Below are 20,812 nucleotides of genomic sequence, written 5' to 3' on the forward strand. Positions count from 1 at the left end.
GATAACAAACTCTAGTCTTTACTAACGTAACTCCACAAAATTAGCAATTAACTCCAAATATTGGCACTTAACAACAATCCTAGAAACTAGCACTTGGACTAATTCAAAGCAACCAAAAGTAGACTTGCACTTGAGTTAACTAACTGTATCATCTGATATATGTTTCGCTCAAATGGACAAAGTTGGCGTGAAAGTTGGACAATCTATCAAGTGTACACAACTGCCGCCATATAACAGTATTTACAAGTTTTAGACTACTAACAGGAAGCATAAATGGATAACGTAGCTTCTATCCTACACAATAAGTATTAGACCTGAAATTCAAATAAAATATAAATGATAAATATATTAACTATAAATAATACATTTAGAGACAAAGAAGAGGCTCGAAATCCGTACATGAGTTGGCTGAAAAACGCAAGGTTAACTAATGATAAATAAGAACTGAATGGAATTGGGAAAGAAAGAGATATGCTGAGAACTGAGAAGGGACCAGAGTCGATTGAGTTTGGCATCTTGTTTTCCATCATAGGTCAATAACGGATTTTCAGCATTTTTAGCAAGTAAATCGAGTAATTTAATCGAATTAAAATCTGGCGGTAGCAGAAGAAGTATCTGTGTGAGAGAGACCAAAAAGAAAAAAGAGAAAAAGCCGGGGTCAATGCAGAGATACCATCAAAGATTTGTTGCAAAACTAGACGATCAAAAATAATAAAATAGATGCCAAGTGCCCGAAAGATATCATATGAGAAATCATATTCATGGCCTAGCTAACATGATTCAAACAAGCCACACTGATGCAAATCCACGGATAAATGAACATATGGGTGTACTGATCTCAACACCATGGCAGATAAGTTGTAAAAGAAATAGCATACCTGCATTAGAAAAATCACAGCAAAAGTGATAACTAGGGCAAGAGGAAGATAATTTTGACTTCGTAACACAGACCAAAGCTTCTTCATGTAAACTCTTAACCAAGAAGCAGCTGAAGTAGAATCCACTCCTTGAGTAAGGTTTTCAGCTTGTTGATCAACATCGGTGGAATATTGTGATTCAGTTACTCTTCTTTGGTCATTCTTCTCATTTGACTTTTCCAATGATTTGCTATTATTTATTTCTTCTTCAATATGATGATCTTTACCACTCTGCGATGTACTACCACTTGTTCCCTCTGTATGGTAAATCAGTAACCAGAAAGTTTGAGGTCATGAAATTGCATGATTTGAACATAACATCGTGTTTAGATGAAAAGTAAAATTATATAGCATTTGGACCTTCAGAACCTTTAAGTTTCTGCTTCAACAATTCCTTTGCCTGAAAAAATTTCATACCAGCTCTTTTGAAAGCACTTTAACTTTGATTAATACTTGCCAAATTTGTAAAGGAAAAGAAGATACCATCTGAATCCACATTCCATAGGCCTCTCGGCATTCTTCAAGAGTAGATTGCACTATTTTCCCTGCATGACAATCCACAAAACGCCACACTAAATCGGAATCATATTCTGAAAACCATTCACTCAAATAAGAAATTACTATATGCTCCACGGATTAGAAGTTTTTTTTTTTTTTTTTTTTTTTTGGAAATTAAACAAACAGGAATTTGAATGCCCAGACTTCTAATAAAAATTAAAAGAAAAACTAATAGTTAGCATGTTTTTTCAATAGGCCTTTTTGTATATATATAAGAACAGTTAGCATGCTTCAAAACTTTTTTATGTCTGCTGTGATGCGCAGTACCGCATAAACAATGACTGCCGTTTGGACATCAAACTCATTTCCAACAAAGAAGACAGTTTCTTTAATCAGATCTGCCGAATATTTTTTTGTTATAGGATTCCTCTCTTTAATTTTTTGCTTCTTCAGCTTCAAAGAGATATCATGAACTCTCCAAGTCTTTAGTATCCAATTCTTTAGTTCCTTTTTCCTTTTAAGTTATTCAACTCTTAAGTTCTTTAATAATCAAAATGGCGCGACATATATTACAAAATTAGCTATATTTCCACTATCTCGATACAAAAGAACTTTAACTGACTGTCCTGAATATAAATATGAACGAGAATGATAAAAGATCAAATCTAAATTATCAAGATTTTCCACACTGAATTTCTGCCTTCATCCTTGATAGTATCTGTTTCTCATTTTTTATTGAAAATTTCCAGGTTTATATAGTGCTCTAACATTCCATATCTTTTACTAATTTTTTCCATTTTTCATGAGATTATTTTGCAACAACGCATAGCTCTAACTACTTATCTAGAAAATCAACGACCTAATCACCATACGATACAAATCACAAAATCAAGAGAAAAATATTTTTTTCATCCCTGATATTTTACTTAGGTTGCATTTTGATCTCGGAGTTTTCAAATTCAACAATTTAGACCATGTGGTTTGGGATAATCTTGCTCCGGGTCCCAATTATTAACACTTGGTTTTTACAGTCAATTTTATGTTACCTAGTGTTGATTGGGCATTATTATTATTATTATTATTATTATTATTATTATTATTATTATTATTATTATTAGGTCGATTTGGCATCAAATTTACTAATTTTATGTTAATTAAGTAGCTAATGTGGCAAATTTTATTTATGATTTTTTTCAATATGAAATATTAAAAAAATTTCTCTCTCATCTCTCTTTTTCCCCACCAATACTACCACCTAAGAAGCACAGGCACACAACACGCAACATAAATACAACATGACACCAACACGGCGACACGCCAATTTTCCAAAAAATAGGACACGACATGTCGGGGACACATTATATATTCTTTTTTCCAAATATAAATGTATGTTGGGCATATAAACATCTTGTGAAATATTACCTTCAAAAACATCAAAATAACAACAGTACAATTCATGAAAATACAATAGATAAGATGACTAACAATTCAACATCATAAGCCATACCACGTAAAAACAGAAATATATTTAAGAAGAGGAAAAAAACAAAGAGAGAAATAAAAGCAGAAATAGATTTAAGAAAAGGAAAAAAAAAACAGAATAAATAAAATAATGAAAACATATTATACATAACCATTACAAATTTTAATAAATAAATAAAATCTTGAATTTTTTATAAATAAAGATAGGTTGAAGATACTTTTGGTCCCTTAACTTTCATAAAATTAACAATTTAGTCCCTGAACTTTGGTTTGTAACGATTTATTCCATGTACTTTCAATTTTGTAACAATTTAATTCTTGAACTTTTGTATATAACAATTTAGTCCTTGTATTTTTAAATTCCTAACAATTTCCCTAACATAAATAAATATATCAAAATTAAGTGTCAATTTTTATTATTTTATGATGTAGACTTTGTACTTTATAAAAATTGAGTCTCTAATTAGTTTAACGGTTTATTTATATAAGAAATCTCATTAAACTTAATAATAGTTTCTATAATAAGAACTAAATTGTTATAAATTTTAAAGTATAAGAACTAAATTGTTACATACTAAAGTTTATAGATTAAATTGTTACAAATTTGTAAATTCAGATACTAAATCGTTACAAAACAAAATTCAGAAATTAAATTATTACTTCTATGAAAGTTTAAGAACTATAAAAATATTAACAAAAATATTTAATATTTTAAACAAAAAGGAACAAAAATATGTTAAAAATTAGCGAAACAAGTATCATCGATTGGAGGAAGAATGCTGCCAAATTTGACAGCATGCAGTGGCAGTTTGCATGCAGTCATTTAATGCCTCTAGAAATACAGTCTTGCCTTTTCATATGTCCTCCTTTCTTTTTTCCTTTTTTTTTTATTTTTTATTTTTCTTTACTTCTTCTTTTCATACATCCTTTCCCCTTCTTCTATCCATTTTTCTTCTCCTCCCGAGTCATCTCCTTTTTCATGTTCTTTTTTCCCATCTGGTTCTTATTTTTCTTATTTTTATTTTCTTCTCGGCCTTTCTTCTTGAAGAAGAAGTCGAAGAAGCCAAAGAAGAAAAAGAAGGGTTGTTTTCCGTGTCCAGGAGGCCGGAGGTGTCTGAAGCCGTATCTGGCCATGTCCTGCCGTGTCGGATATACAGATTTTAATAAGAAAATAATCGACATATCAGCTGGCGTGTCGGCGTGTCAGGACGTGTTGGTGTCTGACATCGACATTTGGCCATTTAGAGGGTCCCTGCAGTCGACTGCCACCACTGCTCTCTGATGAACCATTCCTCTCACTTCCAGCTCTGATACGTCCCAACTTCGCAACAACAATACGATGAATTACCTGTCTTCTCTGACCTCCACCCTGAAGAACCCCCAATTTCCAACTCATTCTAGATCTTGAATGAGTAACACGAATCAAATCTAGCCAAAAATAGTTATCTGGAACGCCATCTCTAGATCTAGAACAAAGCTCCACTATCGTAGTCAACATCGGTTTTGTCACCAAGGGCTGCACTTGGTCCTAGGTTCCTCCTTCGACCTAGTTCGACATCTCTATGTGCGCTCAACATCTGGAATAATCCGATGCTCTATGCCAAATTTGAAACGTTTGGTGATCAAAAAGGCAAATCAAACTCTTCTTTGTGCAATTCATTCATTGTGCTCCACAAAAACCTCATCATCAACAAAGTTTTTCGGAAGAAAGAAAAAGCCTAAATTCTATTAATTGCCACATTTGTTTCGTTAGAATAACTTCAAGATCATCTTCTTCATTTTCCTTTTTGGGGAGTTTGTTATTATAATCTTAGATTATTATAGTTGAGTTTTAATAAGGTGTATTTAGGGTGTACATTATTTTAGTTTGAGTTATAATAATGTGTTTGAAGTATAAATTATTTTAATTTGAGAAAAAAAATAGTAAAAATTGTAACAAAAAATAAAAAAAGTAATGAATGTAAAATACTAAAAACGATAGCAAATAGTAAATGTTGTAGCAAATGGGATTTTGAAATAGTGTTGACTGAAGTTAACTGGTTATTTTGAAGAAATAGTATTTACTGTAACAAAACATGGTTATTATAGTCTTATGATAATACTTGCTCCAAACACCCTCTTAGAGTTTCGTAGGTGGTAGTTGGGGGTGGAATGATGTAGCCTAAAGATAAAAGGAGAGAAACCTCTAATAATAAAATGAAAATCTTTATTAAGAATCAAAAGTTATTGATATAAGAAGGCAATCTCTCTATTCATGGAGAATTAGAAAGCAAATTAATCTTGATCTTAATTAATTAGAGAAATTAATCATAATCTTAATAAACTAAAGAAATTAATATTTACTCTAATCAATCAAGGTAACTAATCTAATCCTAATAAATTAAGGATTTGACCAAGATATTCTGATTTACCCTAATCCTACTACATTTTGTCCCTCCAAAAAAAACTCTACTCGAGTTTTGAAAAGAAAATGAAGAATACAAATAATAATAATAAACATCCTTGACATCAAAATATGTTGTTAGACGTAAAAGAAATTCATCTTCCAAGCCAATTGAACTCAAATGATAGTGTGGCTTTAGGAAAAAAACTACTCGGTTGAACAACGTTGAAAATGTGTTGAGTTAATTTCGTAAAAAGTTTGGGCATGATTGGTTTGTATTTGTGCTTGGTTGGATTAATGAAAAAAAAAAGAATGAAGAGAGCCAAAGTTGGGTCAAGTTGTGCGGATCGTGGGGCCAAAATGAAGGAAACTAGTTAGAGGTTGAGTTGCGTGGGGTTTGGGGAAAAGACTCATCATGTTGGTGAGACCGAAGGTTCCAATTTCTTCCTTCTCGACTTCTTTGTCTTCCAATAACACAAATTTCTTCATTTTTTCTTCCTCCTCTATAACGTTGAGAAATTTGCATGGGAACCTTGAAATCTTTGGCTCGAGTCACGCAAGTAATAGGCGGAAAATAATCGCACAACTTTTTCCTACGAACATGTTTTCATCCTTCTCGTTACACGTGATAACACAAAGTTTCGATTGATTCTTCCCCCTCTTTGACTCCTGTAACTTTATTTAATAATAATTTGAATTCACCTTTGTCTTTGGTCGTGTCGCATCCATCTTTGTTCTCGATTGAATTTGTTTTGTTTGTCCCTTCTTCTTCTTCTCCTTCATTGCATGACTTCTCTTCTTCGTGCGATTGGTCTCCCCTTCAAATTGGCTTGCTTGAGTTTCATCTTTAAGCTTCAGCCGTCATTAAAATCTTCATCCAATTTTTAATTTTTTCACTCTAAATCATTTTCTGAATCATCTAACTCTCAATTCTTACGTTGATTGTTTGAATAGATCGTCAGGTTCTTTCTTGATAATATCATTTTGTTACTCCATCCCAAACTGCATTAAAATCTTCATCGAAATCGATAGAATTACTAAAATCAAAATTCCAATGTGGATAATAATACGTTCTTTGCTAAAATTAAGCGTGAGCGAAATTATTTAGAATTCTTCTTCTAAATCACTTGAGTCTAAATTCCAGCACTGTTTTCTGGAGTAAATCTGACTTTCTTGCCTATTCCAGTTGCTATAATTTTCGATTGGCATCTTCCTTGATCAGTTTCTTCCCTTTTTCTCTTTCTAGAATTTAAAGGGTTTCCCCTAATTAGATGTACGTTGTTCGGCAACGAGCAACTCACGAAGTTTCCTCTTGCGATTAGCGTCGCAAATAGTTTCTATGTCTTCCTCTGACGACAATTAACATTGATCGAGACGACTGCTATAGCATAAAAGATAAAGAAGAGAAACTTCCAATAATAAAATCGAAGTCAGGATTATAGATGAAAGAGATCAAGCCTTAGTCAGCACAAATTAGAACTTAACTGAGGAGTTGGATACGATTTTTAAGTTGTTTTGTTAATCTTCTTCAGTCTTTCATCATCAAAAGTTACTCGATTGAAGCATCTTTCGAAGCCTTTCAGTGAGTATTTCAGTGGGTGCAGTATTTTTGGGCGTTGCTTCAACATTTTTCACATTCAGTGGGTGTTTGATAGCTCAATCAAGGTCAATGGTTTTCAGTTTGGTTGGAGATTTTAGAAGATTTTCCTCCATTGTTTTGTTCACTTACGGAGATAGATTACCTTGAGGAGTTTTGTTTTGGAAGAACCCTCCAAGCCTTTGAAGATTAGCTGCTTTACTGTTTTTTAGTTTAGGATCACTTGGAGTTTTGTCTTCCCTTATTTTATTTGGATTGTTTTAGTTTTCTGCGTAAATCTTACACTTTCTTGTAAAAGAATTTGTCATTTTTATATTTTTTGTATCTTGAGCTTTAGTCTCTTTTCCATTATTTTAATAAAAAAAAAATTCTTTAAATATATATATATATATTATGAATCAAAAGTTATCAATACAATACAAGACAATCTCTCTAAAAAATCTCTCTATTTTTAGAGTATTGGAAAGTAAACTAATTCTAATCTCAATTAATCAAAAAAAACTAATCCTAATCCTAATCCTCATAAACTGAGGAAACTAATCCTTATCTAAATGAATCAAGGAATTATCGCTGATTTTATCGAAGATTTAGGAAGAAATAAATTCTCGCATCTTCAATGACAAATCGAAGTCATCCAAGGATATTTTCGACTCTTATATTTATAATACTATTTTTTTGGTGTAAGATTACCAACCTCTTAAGATCACAGTTTAGATTTTCTTGTCGCAAATTATCAATACAATACAAGACCCATCTTATGTATTTCCTATCATAGAGATCTTTTATACGTCTATTGGACATTTCATACATCAATGAAATTGTTTCTTATCAATTAAAAAAAAAAAATCAATCAATCAATCAATCAACCAAGTAAACTAATAATCCCAATCTTAATCAATTAAGGAATTGACTAAGAAACCCTAATTTACCCTAATTCTATACACCAGAGAGAGAAGATATTTGAGAGGAAATATATATATATATATATATAATTTTTTTTTTTTTTTTTTTTAAGATTTTCCATATCAACATTAATAATAATAGATATATTATTTTAGCCACCTTCGCAACTTAGTAAATATAATTTATGTCAAATCAGCCAAAAATAATAATAAAGAAATGTCCAATCAGCATTAATCATAGCAAGATTATCAAAAATCTCAAGAACTAAATGTCTAGTTTGAAAACTCAGAAACCGAATGCAATCTAAGTGAATCTTTGAAGACCAAAAATGTATGGTTCTCCCAAACTAAAGCACTAGAATCTTCTTCTTTTTTAGTTAGGGAACTATGATTCCAAGGCAATGTTCGTACGTAAAAACATACCTTTCCAAACCGTTCTTTTCGAAAACGCCACATTCACATATACCCTCAAGATGCAGCAATTATTTGATTCATCATCGACATCTTTCTTCACCTCCCAGTGTGCCTAAAATTTATGCAGACACATAATAACAATGAAAAATAACGAGAAAAACACTTGCAAATTACATAGGAAAGCTGAGAAATGATTGTCTTATATAATTAGAAATGTGGGTACTCTTGATCTAGATTCAATAACAATTTCAAGTCCCAATAATGATGATAGAAACGTTGGAGGGACCAAAAAGAGTTTTTTTTTTTTTTTTTTTTTGAGCAGAACAAAAAGAGATAATGTACCTTCTTTGTGGTCAGAAAAGGAGGAACAGAGTTCTTAAAAATAATCTTCTAAAATAATGATATATATTTGGTTGCAATATTTAAATTGTTCTTGAAAATTAACATATAATCTTAAGTTTCCCGAGTATATAAATGCTGACTAGATTTAACTTTTAGTACAATTAGATTAAAGAAATTAGAATATTTGAATTCAATTTTAATATGTTTGAATTTAATTAGATCATTATTAACGTTTGATTCATCAAAATAAATAATCATGATTAACCCTCCGTTTGGATTCAAGAGAAGAACACCAAAAAGAATTTCAAAGTTTCTCAGACCTTTTAACTGTTCTAAATTGTCTTCGGAAATAAATATTTTACACAATTTTAATGTTCAACCTTCTAAAAGACATGTTTGGAGCGTTGATTCTTCAAAAATAGAAGCTGTTTTATAAAGTTAATGACAGATCTAGAGTTTCCTGAGCTAGTGAATGACGTTTCTCAGAGAAGACAAACTTATAAGATAGTAGATGGGGGACAATTTAAGACCAGTTGTAGCTTTGATATAGACATAGCACTACTAGAAACATATACTGATATTCCACGATTGGAAATTATTACCAAAAATAGTATAGGGATAACTGCCACCAAATGGACCAAATGGAACCGAATGGTACTGATTAATACCTCAACACGAAAATAATCTGAATATGGAACCTCACTAACTTCTTGTGTTACCTCGATGACCAAATGACTGAGAAAATGAGCAGAGAGTTAAACTAACTGGAGAAGGCGTTGGATGACAGGAAGCAGGCTTGAATAATTTAAAAAGATAATAATAATAATAAAATAATAAAAAATAAATAAATAACTTGCTAATTAGTTAGAAATATTATCTAAGTACCAGAAACTTGAGATGTATTAGTCCAAGAGCAACCGCATATCAGCGTAATAATAAAAAAGATAGACCCTGTGGGCCTGTGCCTTACCTTACCCAAAAGTTAGAAACTAAGAAAAGAATGAGCAATACACTACGGTTACAAACCATATCTAGCTTGGCTGAGACGAGACCCATACCAATCGACAGGATTTACTAAAGAGGCTGCATAAATTTTCTTTTTTAACAACTAATGATTTACTAATAAAATGCAAAAGATGCAAACTCCACATAGTAAGTGGCGCTCTAGAATCTACTTATTCCATTAAAAACTCCTGTATGAGATCTAAGATAGCCAATCTAAAATATCATCCATTATACCACTTAACTAGAAGAGATCAACCATCGTCCTCTGCTAATCATGAAGTTTCTAGTTAAATGTTATTGTTTCAAACCATCATGATTTGTGCCAATAACAGAGTTTACAGGAAGCTAGCTACACGGTACTGGAATAATAATAAGATTCAATATGAGAAAATATTCACATATTTTAAAATGTCTGTTTTAAGTTTTCTCATAATCAAACTGGACATGCATATTGATGAGAATCCCTTCTCTATTAAAAAAAAAAAAATCACAAAGAGAATACAATAAACAACTCATCTCTAAATGACCTGTTTGAGAGGGTCATCAATCTCTCCACATTTCTCGAGAAAAACACAACATATAAACAAAACATCAAAACAAACTTAACTGACTAAAGGAGTTATAACTTGATAGTTAAAAAAAATACTCAAACAAAGAAACTAACTAAAACTAATACTTCTAAATGTCAGAAACAGCCACATTTCCAGTTTTGCACTTCCTTGAATAAACCTTTTGAATTGGAGGTTTAACACATGTAACTTGTTATATTATCAAAGCAATATGTTATGATTTTTGGTTAGAGGGAAAGACAGAATTTACCAGGACACTAGTAAATGACAACTTCATGGAGAATGGAAAAGCTTTGACTTGGTGGTCAACAACCAATTTTGCAATTGTAACTTCTTATTTTTGTCAATCGGAATGCTTTTCTGTAACCCCTGAATGCTTGGAGAAGATATTTTATCCTCGTACTTTAAAACTTTTCACGAGTGAAAGGATGTTTCTTATTGAAAGTTTTGAAGCGTCAACAGCGATTCGTAGTAAGTATGTTAGAAGCAAAGGTGACATTTGGAACCACTTGGACACAACTGGATTAGTCTCAAGAGACAATTGTTAGACCATAAAACATAGTCATGTCAAAACTCATAGGATTTACTCTGAAATATGGTTCGAAATGAATCGCCATACTTTCCAAGAAAAATCACTTCCATGGATGGATCATTTGAATTCTGCTCGCCTTAAAGCGTCATCCTGGTGCACGCTTTCTAAGCTCTTTGCAGATTATTCAATCCAAGATATTTATTTAAATTGGAACACTTTTATTTTCTCTTCGTAATATTTTGAAGTTTGTTGGTTATCTTTGATATTTTATACTAGTTCTTCTTACCTATGTTTATTGCACTTTGAACATTAGCCTCTTTCCCTCTTTTCATTATTTCAATGAAGAGATTTGTTTCCTTTTCAAAAAAAAAAATTCACAGGATTTAATATGTAGACAAGTGGCCACCATGAGATTTAAACCCATTGCCCCAAAGTCCTTTTTTACTTTTTTTTTTTTCATTTATTCCAATAAGCAGTCCAAACCAAGGTGGTTTATCATGATCCGACCCACACCTAAGACCCAAGATTGAGCACCAGAGCAGCTCATAATAACATACCAAAAAGAAGAATGTGATGAGTTCATATTCTCCAGATTCGACTATAAAGCAGATAGTGACGATGAAAAAAAAAAGCAGAAGGCCCTTAACTACACTAAGCGCTACGAGAGCCCCTTATACGGAAGGAGACTCTGTTTGGTCAAAGTCACTTTCCAGAAGAGATCAAGTCGTTTACTTCTTATTTGTGACTCTTGCCAACAATTAGTTCTATAACTGGCACTTGACTCGAACCGCTTGTCTAAATACTGGAAAAAGAGGGAAATTGATTCAAGATCCCCTTGTGCCCTACAACCCTCGAGGCTTTGAAGTCCATAGCGCCCGATTCGATCACTCTATCGAGTAGAAGTCCAGGGATGCTTCCAATCGATTCTTAACACCTTGAAAACTCTCTTCTTTATTTTTGATGAGAAGGAAAATTTTAAGATGAATTCCTTTTTGACTCTTAAAGCACACCGCTTGCCTATTCCCTAAGGCTTACCAGAGCTTGAGATCAATAGCACACTACGGAAAGTAAGCTACACTCACTACTACCAGACTAGAGCGAGCTTCCAAAAAGGAAAGCTCAATCCCAACAGTCTCATCTATTGCTGCGGATTCTCGAACAAGAACCAGGGATGAATCTTTACCTTTCTTAACTTTGAAACCTCTTCTGGCAGTTGAGTCTTCTTAGACTATTCTCCGAGCAGGTAACTGGTCGAAAAGCCTCTGCGTCAGATCGTCTTCCTAGCAAAATGACATTCTCCTAACTGAGAGAGTCAAGGGCAGCTCTTACCCTGCCCTTGACTCTCTTCCTTCCTGTTGTCTTGGTGAAGACTGTGGTAGTGGTTCTTTGCTTGGTTGATTGAATATCTCTTTCCTTGCCTCCCGAGAGTAGCATTAGTCTTAATCCCGCCTTTAGGGAGTGAAGTGAACCGGGGGTGATAGAATAGTGAAAGAATTGGTTTAGAACGTATCCGCTGCTAGAGTAACCGCTCGTCCTTTCTTCCTAGATGCTTTGAATATCCCTCGTCAATTGCCTTTATTACATTACCGATTACTAGAAAAGTGATTCAAAAGGAATTGAACTTACACGAAGGAAATGGGAACTAGGCTTCAAAGGCAGACTGGACAGGAAGTCGAGCTAGCAGATTGAAAACATGGGTTTGATTCACACTCCATGTTCTGAGAAATATTTACCATCCGAAAAGAGGAAAAAACGTCTTAATTATGTTTGGAACCATCCTGAAAATTGAGATTTCATCGAAAACCTAATGTTTGTTCAACATTGAGAACTTTTAGACTGCTTACGAATCCATGTTTAGAATAATAGTAAATTCTATTCCACTAAAAATAGCAACAAGTGCCGGCTTTAATAAAGTTTCTATTTTAGAGTTCCCTCTCTTTAAAAATTTGGCTAGTTTACAAACCATTTCTTTGTTTAGTTTCTCATTTTTAACAACGTTCTTATAACGCCTCGTCCTGGTGCACACTATCCAAACATTTTTCAGATTTTTCAATTCAAGAATTGTGCTTAAACTGGCCGGCCTTCATTTCTCCAGCTTCTTAGAAGTACACTGTATCACGGTCTTTAGTAGTATTTTTGGATGTTTTGTGTACTGCTGGTAGATTAAGTTTTGTGGCATTGTTCATTTGTCATTAGTTTATTCTATTGGCTGAGGTGTAATCTGTTCATCGGATATTTGGTCGTATTTGTTTGTTCTTTAAGATGATTTGGATATGATGAAGGTGCTAAGGGGATGTCAACCTAGTTGAGATGTCCGGGTGCACCTCTTGATCGTTAGTTTTTGTTGCTCGTTGTTTCCTTCCTGTATATTGAACTTTGTCTCATTTTATTATCTTAACGAAGAGACTGTTTCGTTTTTCAAAACAAATTTTAGTCAAGTTTCAGAAAACTAAAATTAGATCCTTGAAAACTACACTTTTGTTAGTTTTAAAATTAAGGCTATGTTATAAAAACATTTTTAGAAGTAAATTACAAAACAAACAAAAAACGAAAGCATGAACCTTTTATGAATAACAAAATCATTATCACATAAATCCTGATATTTAATTTTTTTCCCAATAAACAATAAACTCTGGTATAAAAACTGAATGCCCTTTCATCCTATTCCACATCTCAAACTTATTTCCGAAACATACCTTGCATCACCTATCACTCCTCCAAATAAGTATATCTCAATTGCAAGCTTATTTCCCTTTTCTTTCTTGCACTCCTAAGTCCAAACACTCCTCCAACACTCTAAATTGGACGAGGAAACAGAATTACTTACACTATTTTAGTTTTTTTTAACCTTGTTTTGGAAGGATAACATTATTTTAGGCATTTAAAATATTCTTCTAGGGTTAATCTTTTCACTTTTATTTAGAGTTTCTAAGTATCTTGTTTCGTTTACATTCCCTTATATGCTAAATTAGTATTTCCCTTTTTTAATATCCTGACTAGAAATATAGAACCGGGCATACCAATTTTGAATTTACTACACTCCCTAAAAGCTTTGACACGAGTTTTCATATGTTATGAGAAATTCACAACGCACACCAGGAAAAAAAAAAAAAACAGAAATGGAGAAACAAAACTGTCAAGAAAGAATGTGTGACTAGAGAGGGATAAGACCAACAAAATAATATAGTCATTAAGAAGCAAGTTATCAAACCTGTCTCGATAAACTCGAAATTTCTGAATCTCCAGGCAGCCACCATACTTTGCACCTTTATAGCCATGTAAAAATAGTAATATCATTAAAAGAAAATATATCTAAAATAAAAAGAACGGAAAAAGGGGTAAGATGCTCTCTTAAATGGATGAAAAGCGAACCAAAATATATTTTTATCGGATGTTGAAATGATATATCACGTGTATGCCCAAACATGTCATCGTGGCGCCACAGAGAACATTTAAACTCTGGAAAAGTATCACCGACCAAATAATTAATTCAGAGTACATACAATGTACCATTAGTTAGAACAAGTCAAAAAGGATTTCTACATCGCATATATCCAACACCCCACCTTTATCTCCACATTTTTCATGATATGAAGAAACAAAATCAACTGCATTGTCGGAAAAATAGAAACTAAAGAAATCTTCCACCTTTATCTGCCATTCAATTTGAACCAACTTTTCTGATCAGAACTGATTAATAATTGCAAAGAAACTGTGAATTTAGAGAATCCCAATTTGAAGTAAACATTACATGTCAAACTCATCAAAGAAAAAACAACTGTACCAGAAACTTTGATTCTGCAACTTGGGTATAATAATCTGGTACTGCATTTCAAAATCAAACCAGATCATGCATTCAGGACCGGAATTTCACTTGTTATAACAGTTGAAGGAAAAGCCAACGCAAAGTAAGCCACTAAAATAATAAATAAAAGCACCCTTAAAAGATGCAAAATAGAAGCACATCATTTGATCCCATATACTTAGAGAACCTAGATCATGTACTATGACATTGTCAATTTGGGTATTTGATTTTGAGAACCGTTTTTTAGACCTTACGCATTTCTTTGGTGCAACATTGATTTTTGTCGGTCAATGAGAGGAGAGGCGTTGTCCCATCTGCAGTTTTGAGATAAGGGTGGGATCCTTTAGGGCACAGCTTTCTTTATTACTTTGTGCAACAATTAGCTAGAGAGGAACAGAAAAACCTTAGGGGGCCAAAAGTCTTGAGTGTGAGCTTTGGTCAGGTTTCATGCCTCTGTTTGGATGTCAGTATCTAAGGATTTTTGTAACTATCCTTCATCTCTTATTCTTTACCACTAAATCCCCTTTTTTGCAATTATTAGGGTGTCTCTTTTTAATAGGCCCCTTTGCAATGGGTTTCTTTTTCTTGAATTGCCTATTTGTTTTCTTTCGTTTGTCATAATAAATGCTTAGTTCCTCAATAGAAAAAAAATATAATAATAAGATGCCTTTATAAACTAACAATTAAACCAAGAATAATGTTACTAACAATTAAACTAAGAATAACGTTATTATGATTTTTTTAAACTAATTTCTGCATCCCCTGTCAAAGGCCAATGGTGAGCTTAAAGGTAGAAAGAATGACATGAGATATTCTTGGACTGCACTAGTCAAGAACTGTAGGCTAACTCCTTAATCTGAAAGGAAAGAAAAGAGAGAAGAAATTCTGCAAACCCACCCTTGGGAGCATCTGTGTCTTCTGGCTTCCACGTCAATGTCTTTCTTGAAGTTGAACCATGAGTGTCAAGAATTGGCTCTGATTCCTGAATGGCATCGATAGGTTCTGCTGGTAGCGCATTTTCCTCTTCAACATTAGCTTGAACCATAGAAACATTAAGAATAGGAGTACTCATACTCCTTACACACAAGATGATTTAATAATCTAGTAAGTCAATCAGCAAAGAGTGCAGGAAAACGACATAGATAAAGGTGAAAAAAAAATACCTGTCAGAAGAATCTGAAGGATCCAGCTCCTTGGCCTTCTCAACACCGAGGATACCAATTTCTTGTCTGCTAGATTCATTTATTGATTTCTAACACAAAAGTTAAACTTTTAATACATAAGAGAGACAAACAAAAGCAGAAAAAGAATGTATCCACTCTTTCAGTTGGGTTCTTTTTTCCATAGTTATCACTGATATCTTAGGTAGACATTGACAACTCTAAACAAATCTTATTAGATAACATGGGGTTCCATCTCAAATCCAATTGGCAATGAGAGGAGTAAAACCCATCTATCTAATAAAAAGTGTGAGGTCCCTTGATTTTTCTAATGTGGGATTTTCAACATGCCACTTCAAGATGGTGCCGCTTTTGGGTTCACCTGGGTCACAATTTCTTTTTATTGGACCGAATACCTATTTGGACTTTATGGGCTCCGATACCATCTTAAATCACCAATTGACCCAAAAGCTTAAGCCAATGGGTGAAGGCAAATCTAATATCATATCATCTAATAAATCTAATAGTTTATGCATAAATACAGCAAATGAAATTTTGTGAACGTGTTGCAAGAAGCAAGCTCACACATCCATAACATGAAAAAAATAAATAAATAAATATATGTCTGCATCCATGCATACATGCACGTGCATATAGGCCATCTGTACGAGAAGCACACATGCAAATAAATAAAGCCATCAAGAAAGGGAAATCCAGATATAGAGCCTTATCAATCTCAAAATACATTTTGGTCCCAAAGCCCACTTAACATAAGCAGGAACATGTTGAAAATTTATTGCCTGAAACTTCAATCATCTGGGCATGATTAAATACACCAGGATATGCCTATATTGAGTTATGCCATGCCATATGTCAAAGTAATGTGACTGTCCATCCAAAAAGTTGATAACTTTCCATGCATTTCTCTATATATGAACTAGCAATCTAAGGTAAAACTTAGCTTGCATTACAACTCAAACAATACCGCTGTTACAAACAAAACATTCAATTTACAGTTCTTCACCTGTTTTGTCATAATTGCTTCGGTACCTTTAGCATGTTGTAACCAGCCATCATTAATGAGATTAAAGGCCTCATCACGAGATAGAAAAGATGCAAAGAAGTACTGCAAAAGTAAAAAAGCAAAATAAGTTATTTATGCTAGTTAATATACTATAATTGAAAGTTCATGGACCTATCAGACACAGAATTGAAATGACTTTAAGGACTTGTTGATCACTTTTAAAAGACTAAATAGACACAAACCTCAACGCTTTAGGACTAAATAGACTAATAACTTACTTGAGATGGAGTGATTTTATTTATAGGTTTTTATTTTTAAAAACTAAGCTACTAATATATGCTCATAAATATTGTCTTAGTTTACTTTTTCTTTATTTTTTTCTTTTCTTATCTCTTTTTCCCCTTTTTTTTTTTTTGTAAGGTAGTTTAGTTTCTCTCTTTCAATATATTCATGAAACCTTAGGCAACTTTAGGAAAACAAAAAACAAAAGGTGTTATGGAAACTAATTTTTATTTTGTCGTTAATATTTATTTTGAAAGTAGATTTAGGAAACAAAAAAAACGTGTTATTAAATTGTAAATCAGCATAATTTAAAATAAAAAATAAATAAATAAATAAAACCGAAATATCAAAGATCCCCATAATAAAATATTTAGATGAAAATGTAAATGTAAGGCATCAAAAACTTAAAACTACCTTTTTCTCTCCAACAAATATTTCGATGGCATTAGGAAAGATCCCAGCCGTCTTTGCTTTACGTACAGCTGTTATTTCTTGTAATGGGATTATTTTCTGAAGTACAATAAGAATCATAAACAAGATCCACGACAGATAAAAATGTAGTAAGGATCCAACCTTGACAATAACCAAATTTTTTTAAAATAGTGATATAAGAAATCAAATTGAAACACGTGGTTAATGTTTAAATAGGAATACCAACATAATATTGAAGTAATACATGCAAATTAAACGATGAATAGTGGTCAAAAGTCATGCATACCAAACAACTGTCAGCATGTAAATTCATTGAGTATTGTGGCCGAGCAACTTTTCATATATTCCTCACTTTCTTGTATAATTTGAATGATCGGCTCATGTGCTCGAGAAGAACATGTTTATAAAACGAACCAATAAACCAGTCCTAACTTGAAGAGTTTCTATTTGTTATAGTGTAAATATTAGTACTATTATATTATTGTAAACATCTTTGTCACATTGTCCTTAGACCTTTACTATCTTTTTACTTTCTCCTACTTAGGTTACCCTTGTACAGTTAAATATGGTTAAATTTCCTTTATATATCTTGTAATATTAGATATGTATTATGAGTATATTTATCATTTATATCATTATCTGTAAGATTTTTTCCTCATTGGTAGATGATCTCTATTGTATATAAGAAGATCTTGTATTTGATTTTGAAACAAGAAAGAATTTCTTGTTGATGTAACAGAAAGGAATAAAAATTTAAAAGATACAAACTCCCAGATGGAGAGGGAAAAAAATATGAACAACAGATACAACCCATAATGATAAATAAGCTTTTTAACTTCGATAGAAATGCCTCCGTCAAATATTGAAAAAGAAATAATGGCTACTATAAAAACGGTTGAAAATAGGGTTATTAACCTAGGGACGTTTATGTAATTGTATAGACCCCTAGGGTTTTCTACTGTCTATTTATACAGTGTGTCCTTGTGTATTCAGTGTATCAGATTTAAAGAATAAGAAAAAGTCTTTATATCGTGGTTTTTCTCCCTGTAATAGGGTTTCCACATAATCTTGTTGTTCTTCTCTTCCCTATTCTTTATTTTTAACATGGTATCAAAGCTAGGTGACGAAACTCTGGCCGTTATGGAAGAGAATCAACCCCAATCTTCTTCTGTTAATGGGTCTTCGAGTTTTGACATGAAATAGGCTATCCGAGCAACTGTAAAGGAGTGTTTTCAGGCAGCCCTACCAGAGTTACTTTCTGTCGTCCAATTGCAGTCAACGGAGAGTCGCCGTCAGTGGGAGCCACCGCATCAGACCGCGCCGATCGGGCTTCTCCATGCAGAAACAAGCCGAACCCGCGAACAGCAGATGGATCGTTCAGTCGCGATCGGGGCTGGCCGCGAAGAACAGATGAACCACAATCTGGGCAGAATCGACCAGCAGATGAATCGTCCGGTCGCAATCGGGGCTGGCCACGAAGAACAAGCACATCGGTCCGATCTGGGCAGGATCGGTACCGATCTGGAGCAAACCGGGTCATTCCGGGCTGAACAAGGGTAGATCCGTGACGAACAGACCCGACCCTTCGACTTCCGCTCCAATCCAGTGGGTTTTGCGTCGACCAACCCTTCCACGACAAGCCCTTCGGTTCTGCAAGGAGTGATGTCGGGCAAAGAACGAGCCGGCTATCTTGAACAGCCCAGCCGACCGGCGGCATCCTTCCAGCTGACAGTGACAGCACCGTTCCCAGCCGCTTGTAGTTCAACCCATTACCCAGACGATGTGAGACAACGATTGACTTACCTGCAACAACAGATTTCTGATTTGGATACAATGTCCGGTGCAAATCCTCAACCAGTTTATTCAAAATCGAATTTGTTTTGCCAAATGTTTCCTACTTATCTGGTTCGATGGGTAATTCTGCAGGATTTATTGTAGGGGAAAAACTAAATTGCCAGAATTATTTCTCTTGGTCCCAATCAATCCGAATGGCCTTGGAAGGGCGTCACAAGTTTGGATACTTGACAGGGGAAATTCCAAAGCCGGCTCCAGGTGATCCACAAGAACGAATTTGGAAAGGAGAAGATTCGTTGTTACGTTCTGTTTTGGTGAATAGTATGGAACCCCAGATAGGAAGACCACTGCTATATGCTGCAACCGCCAAGGATATCTGAGAGGCAACGCAAGATCTATACTCTAAAAAACAGAATGCCTCTCGGCTATATACACTCCACAAACAGGTCCATGAATGCAAACAAGGGTCCATGGATGTTACTTCTTATTTTAACAAACTATTAATGTTGTGGCAAGAGATGGACTTGTGTAGAGAGATTGTCTGGAACTGTCTACAAGATGGGGCCCAATACTTGAAGATTGAGGAGGCAGATCGTGTTTACGTGTTCTTGGCTGGATTAAACCCTAAATTTCATAGTGTCCGTAGTCGGATATTGGGCCAGTGCCCGACTCCTTCACTCAGAGAAGTCTGCTCTGAAATACGGCTGGAAGAGGATTGGTCGTGTGCCATGAATAATCCCATTCCTACTACTAACGCAGCCACTTTCGTCACAAAGTCGTCAAGTGCTGATGGTGATAAAAAAAAAGCCCCACCTGTTTGTGAACATTGTAAGAAGCTTTGGCATACAAACCAGTGTTGGAAATTGCACGGGAAGCCCCCAAACAGCAGGCGACGACAGTCTCATGACAAATCTAATACTAGTCGTGCCCTGGTAAGTGACTCAGTAGATGAACAGACTCAGAAGCAATCTTCCGATGACAGTAAGCACAACTTGAATACGATTAGGGTGAGTGCGATTGCACAGTCAGGTAATTTCTCTTCTTTTGGCCTGATTAGTATAAATGGTAAAAAACCATAGATTGTGGATTCAGGGGCCACAGATCATCTTATGAGTTCCTCAGAGTTATTTATGTCATATAACCCAAGTGCTGGTAATGAGCGTATTCGCATTGCAGACGGGTCTTTTGCCCCTGTTGCAGGAAAAGACAATATCTCTCCGTTTAATGGTTTAATTCTACGTGATACCTTACATGTGCCTAAAATATCGTATAATTTGTTATCTGTCAGTAAAATAACAAGAGATTTGAAGTTTAAGGCAATTTTCTCACCGGATTCCGTTTTGTTTCAGGATCTGAAATTGGGGATGACGATTGGCACTGCCCGGCACGATAAGGGACTATATTTCCTTTCTGACGAAGCTTCCTCTAGGAATGATCATCAAACTGGGTTTATGTCTTTAAATTTCTCGGTTTCTGAACATGATGTTATGTTATGGTATTTCCGTTTAGGACATCTGAATTTTCAATATATGAAGTATTTATTTCCACATTTATTTCACAATGTTAGTACTTCTTCTTTTAATTGTGATGTGTGTATTCGTGCCAAGCAACATCGTGTTTCTTTCCGTTCTCAGCCTTACAAACCCTCGAGTCCGTTTTCTCTTGTTCATAGTG

At 34.1% G+C, this 20,812-nt stretch overlaps 1 protein-coding gene across 3 annotated transcripts in view; it reads right to left on the reverse strand.

Annotated features, from left to right (window-relative positions):
* LOC120067073 (protein VASCULAR ASSOCIATED DEATH 1, chloroplastic) overlaps positions 1 to 20,812 on the reverse strand; it is a 34,905-nt gene that overhangs the window by 5,901 nt on the left and 8,192 nt on the right. The window contains exons 5-17 of one of the 3 annotated variants that reach the window (XM_039018478.1): positions 17,327 to 17,422; positions 16,631 to 16,732; positions 15,610 to 15,698; positions 15,344 to 15,522; positions 14,426 to 14,466; positions 14,208 to 14,295; positions 14,014 to 14,100; positions 13,853 to 13,907; positions 9,204 to 9,270; positions 8,203 to 8,305; positions 1,401 to 1,462; positions 1,287 to 1,317; positions 879 to 1,174 (exon numbers count right to left, since the gene is read on the reverse strand). In XM_039018478.1, coding sequence (XP_038874406.1) covers positions 879 to 1,174; positions 1,287 to 1,317; positions 1,401 to 1,462; positions 8,203 to 8,305; positions 9,204 to 9,270; positions 13,853 to 13,907; positions 14,014 to 14,100; positions 14,208 to 14,295; positions 14,426 to 14,466; positions 15,344 to 15,522; positions 15,610 to 15,698; positions 16,631 to 16,732; positions 17,327 to 17,422 — 1,296 coding nt within the window. Of the gene's footprint in view, positions 1 to 878; positions 1,175 to 1,277; positions 1,318 to 1,400; positions 1,463 to 8,202; positions 8,306 to 9,203; positions 9,271 to 13,852; positions 13,908 to 14,013; positions 14,101 to 14,207; positions 14,296 to 14,425; positions 14,467 to 15,343; positions 15,523 to 15,609; positions 15,699 to 16,630; positions 16,733 to 17,326; positions 17,423 to 20,812 lie in introns of all 3 variants that reach the window. The other 2 variants (XM_039018470.1, XM_039018461.1) reach the window with 2 other exon arrangements.

This window comes from Benincasa hispida, chromosome 1 (genome assembly GCF_009727055.1).
Source record: "Benincasa hispida cultivar B227 chromosome 1, ASM972705v1, whole genome shotgun sequence".
Classification (NCBI taxonomy): domain Eukaryota; kingdom Viridiplantae; phylum Streptophyta; class Magnoliopsida; order Cucurbitales; family Cucurbitaceae; genus Benincasa; species Benincasa hispida.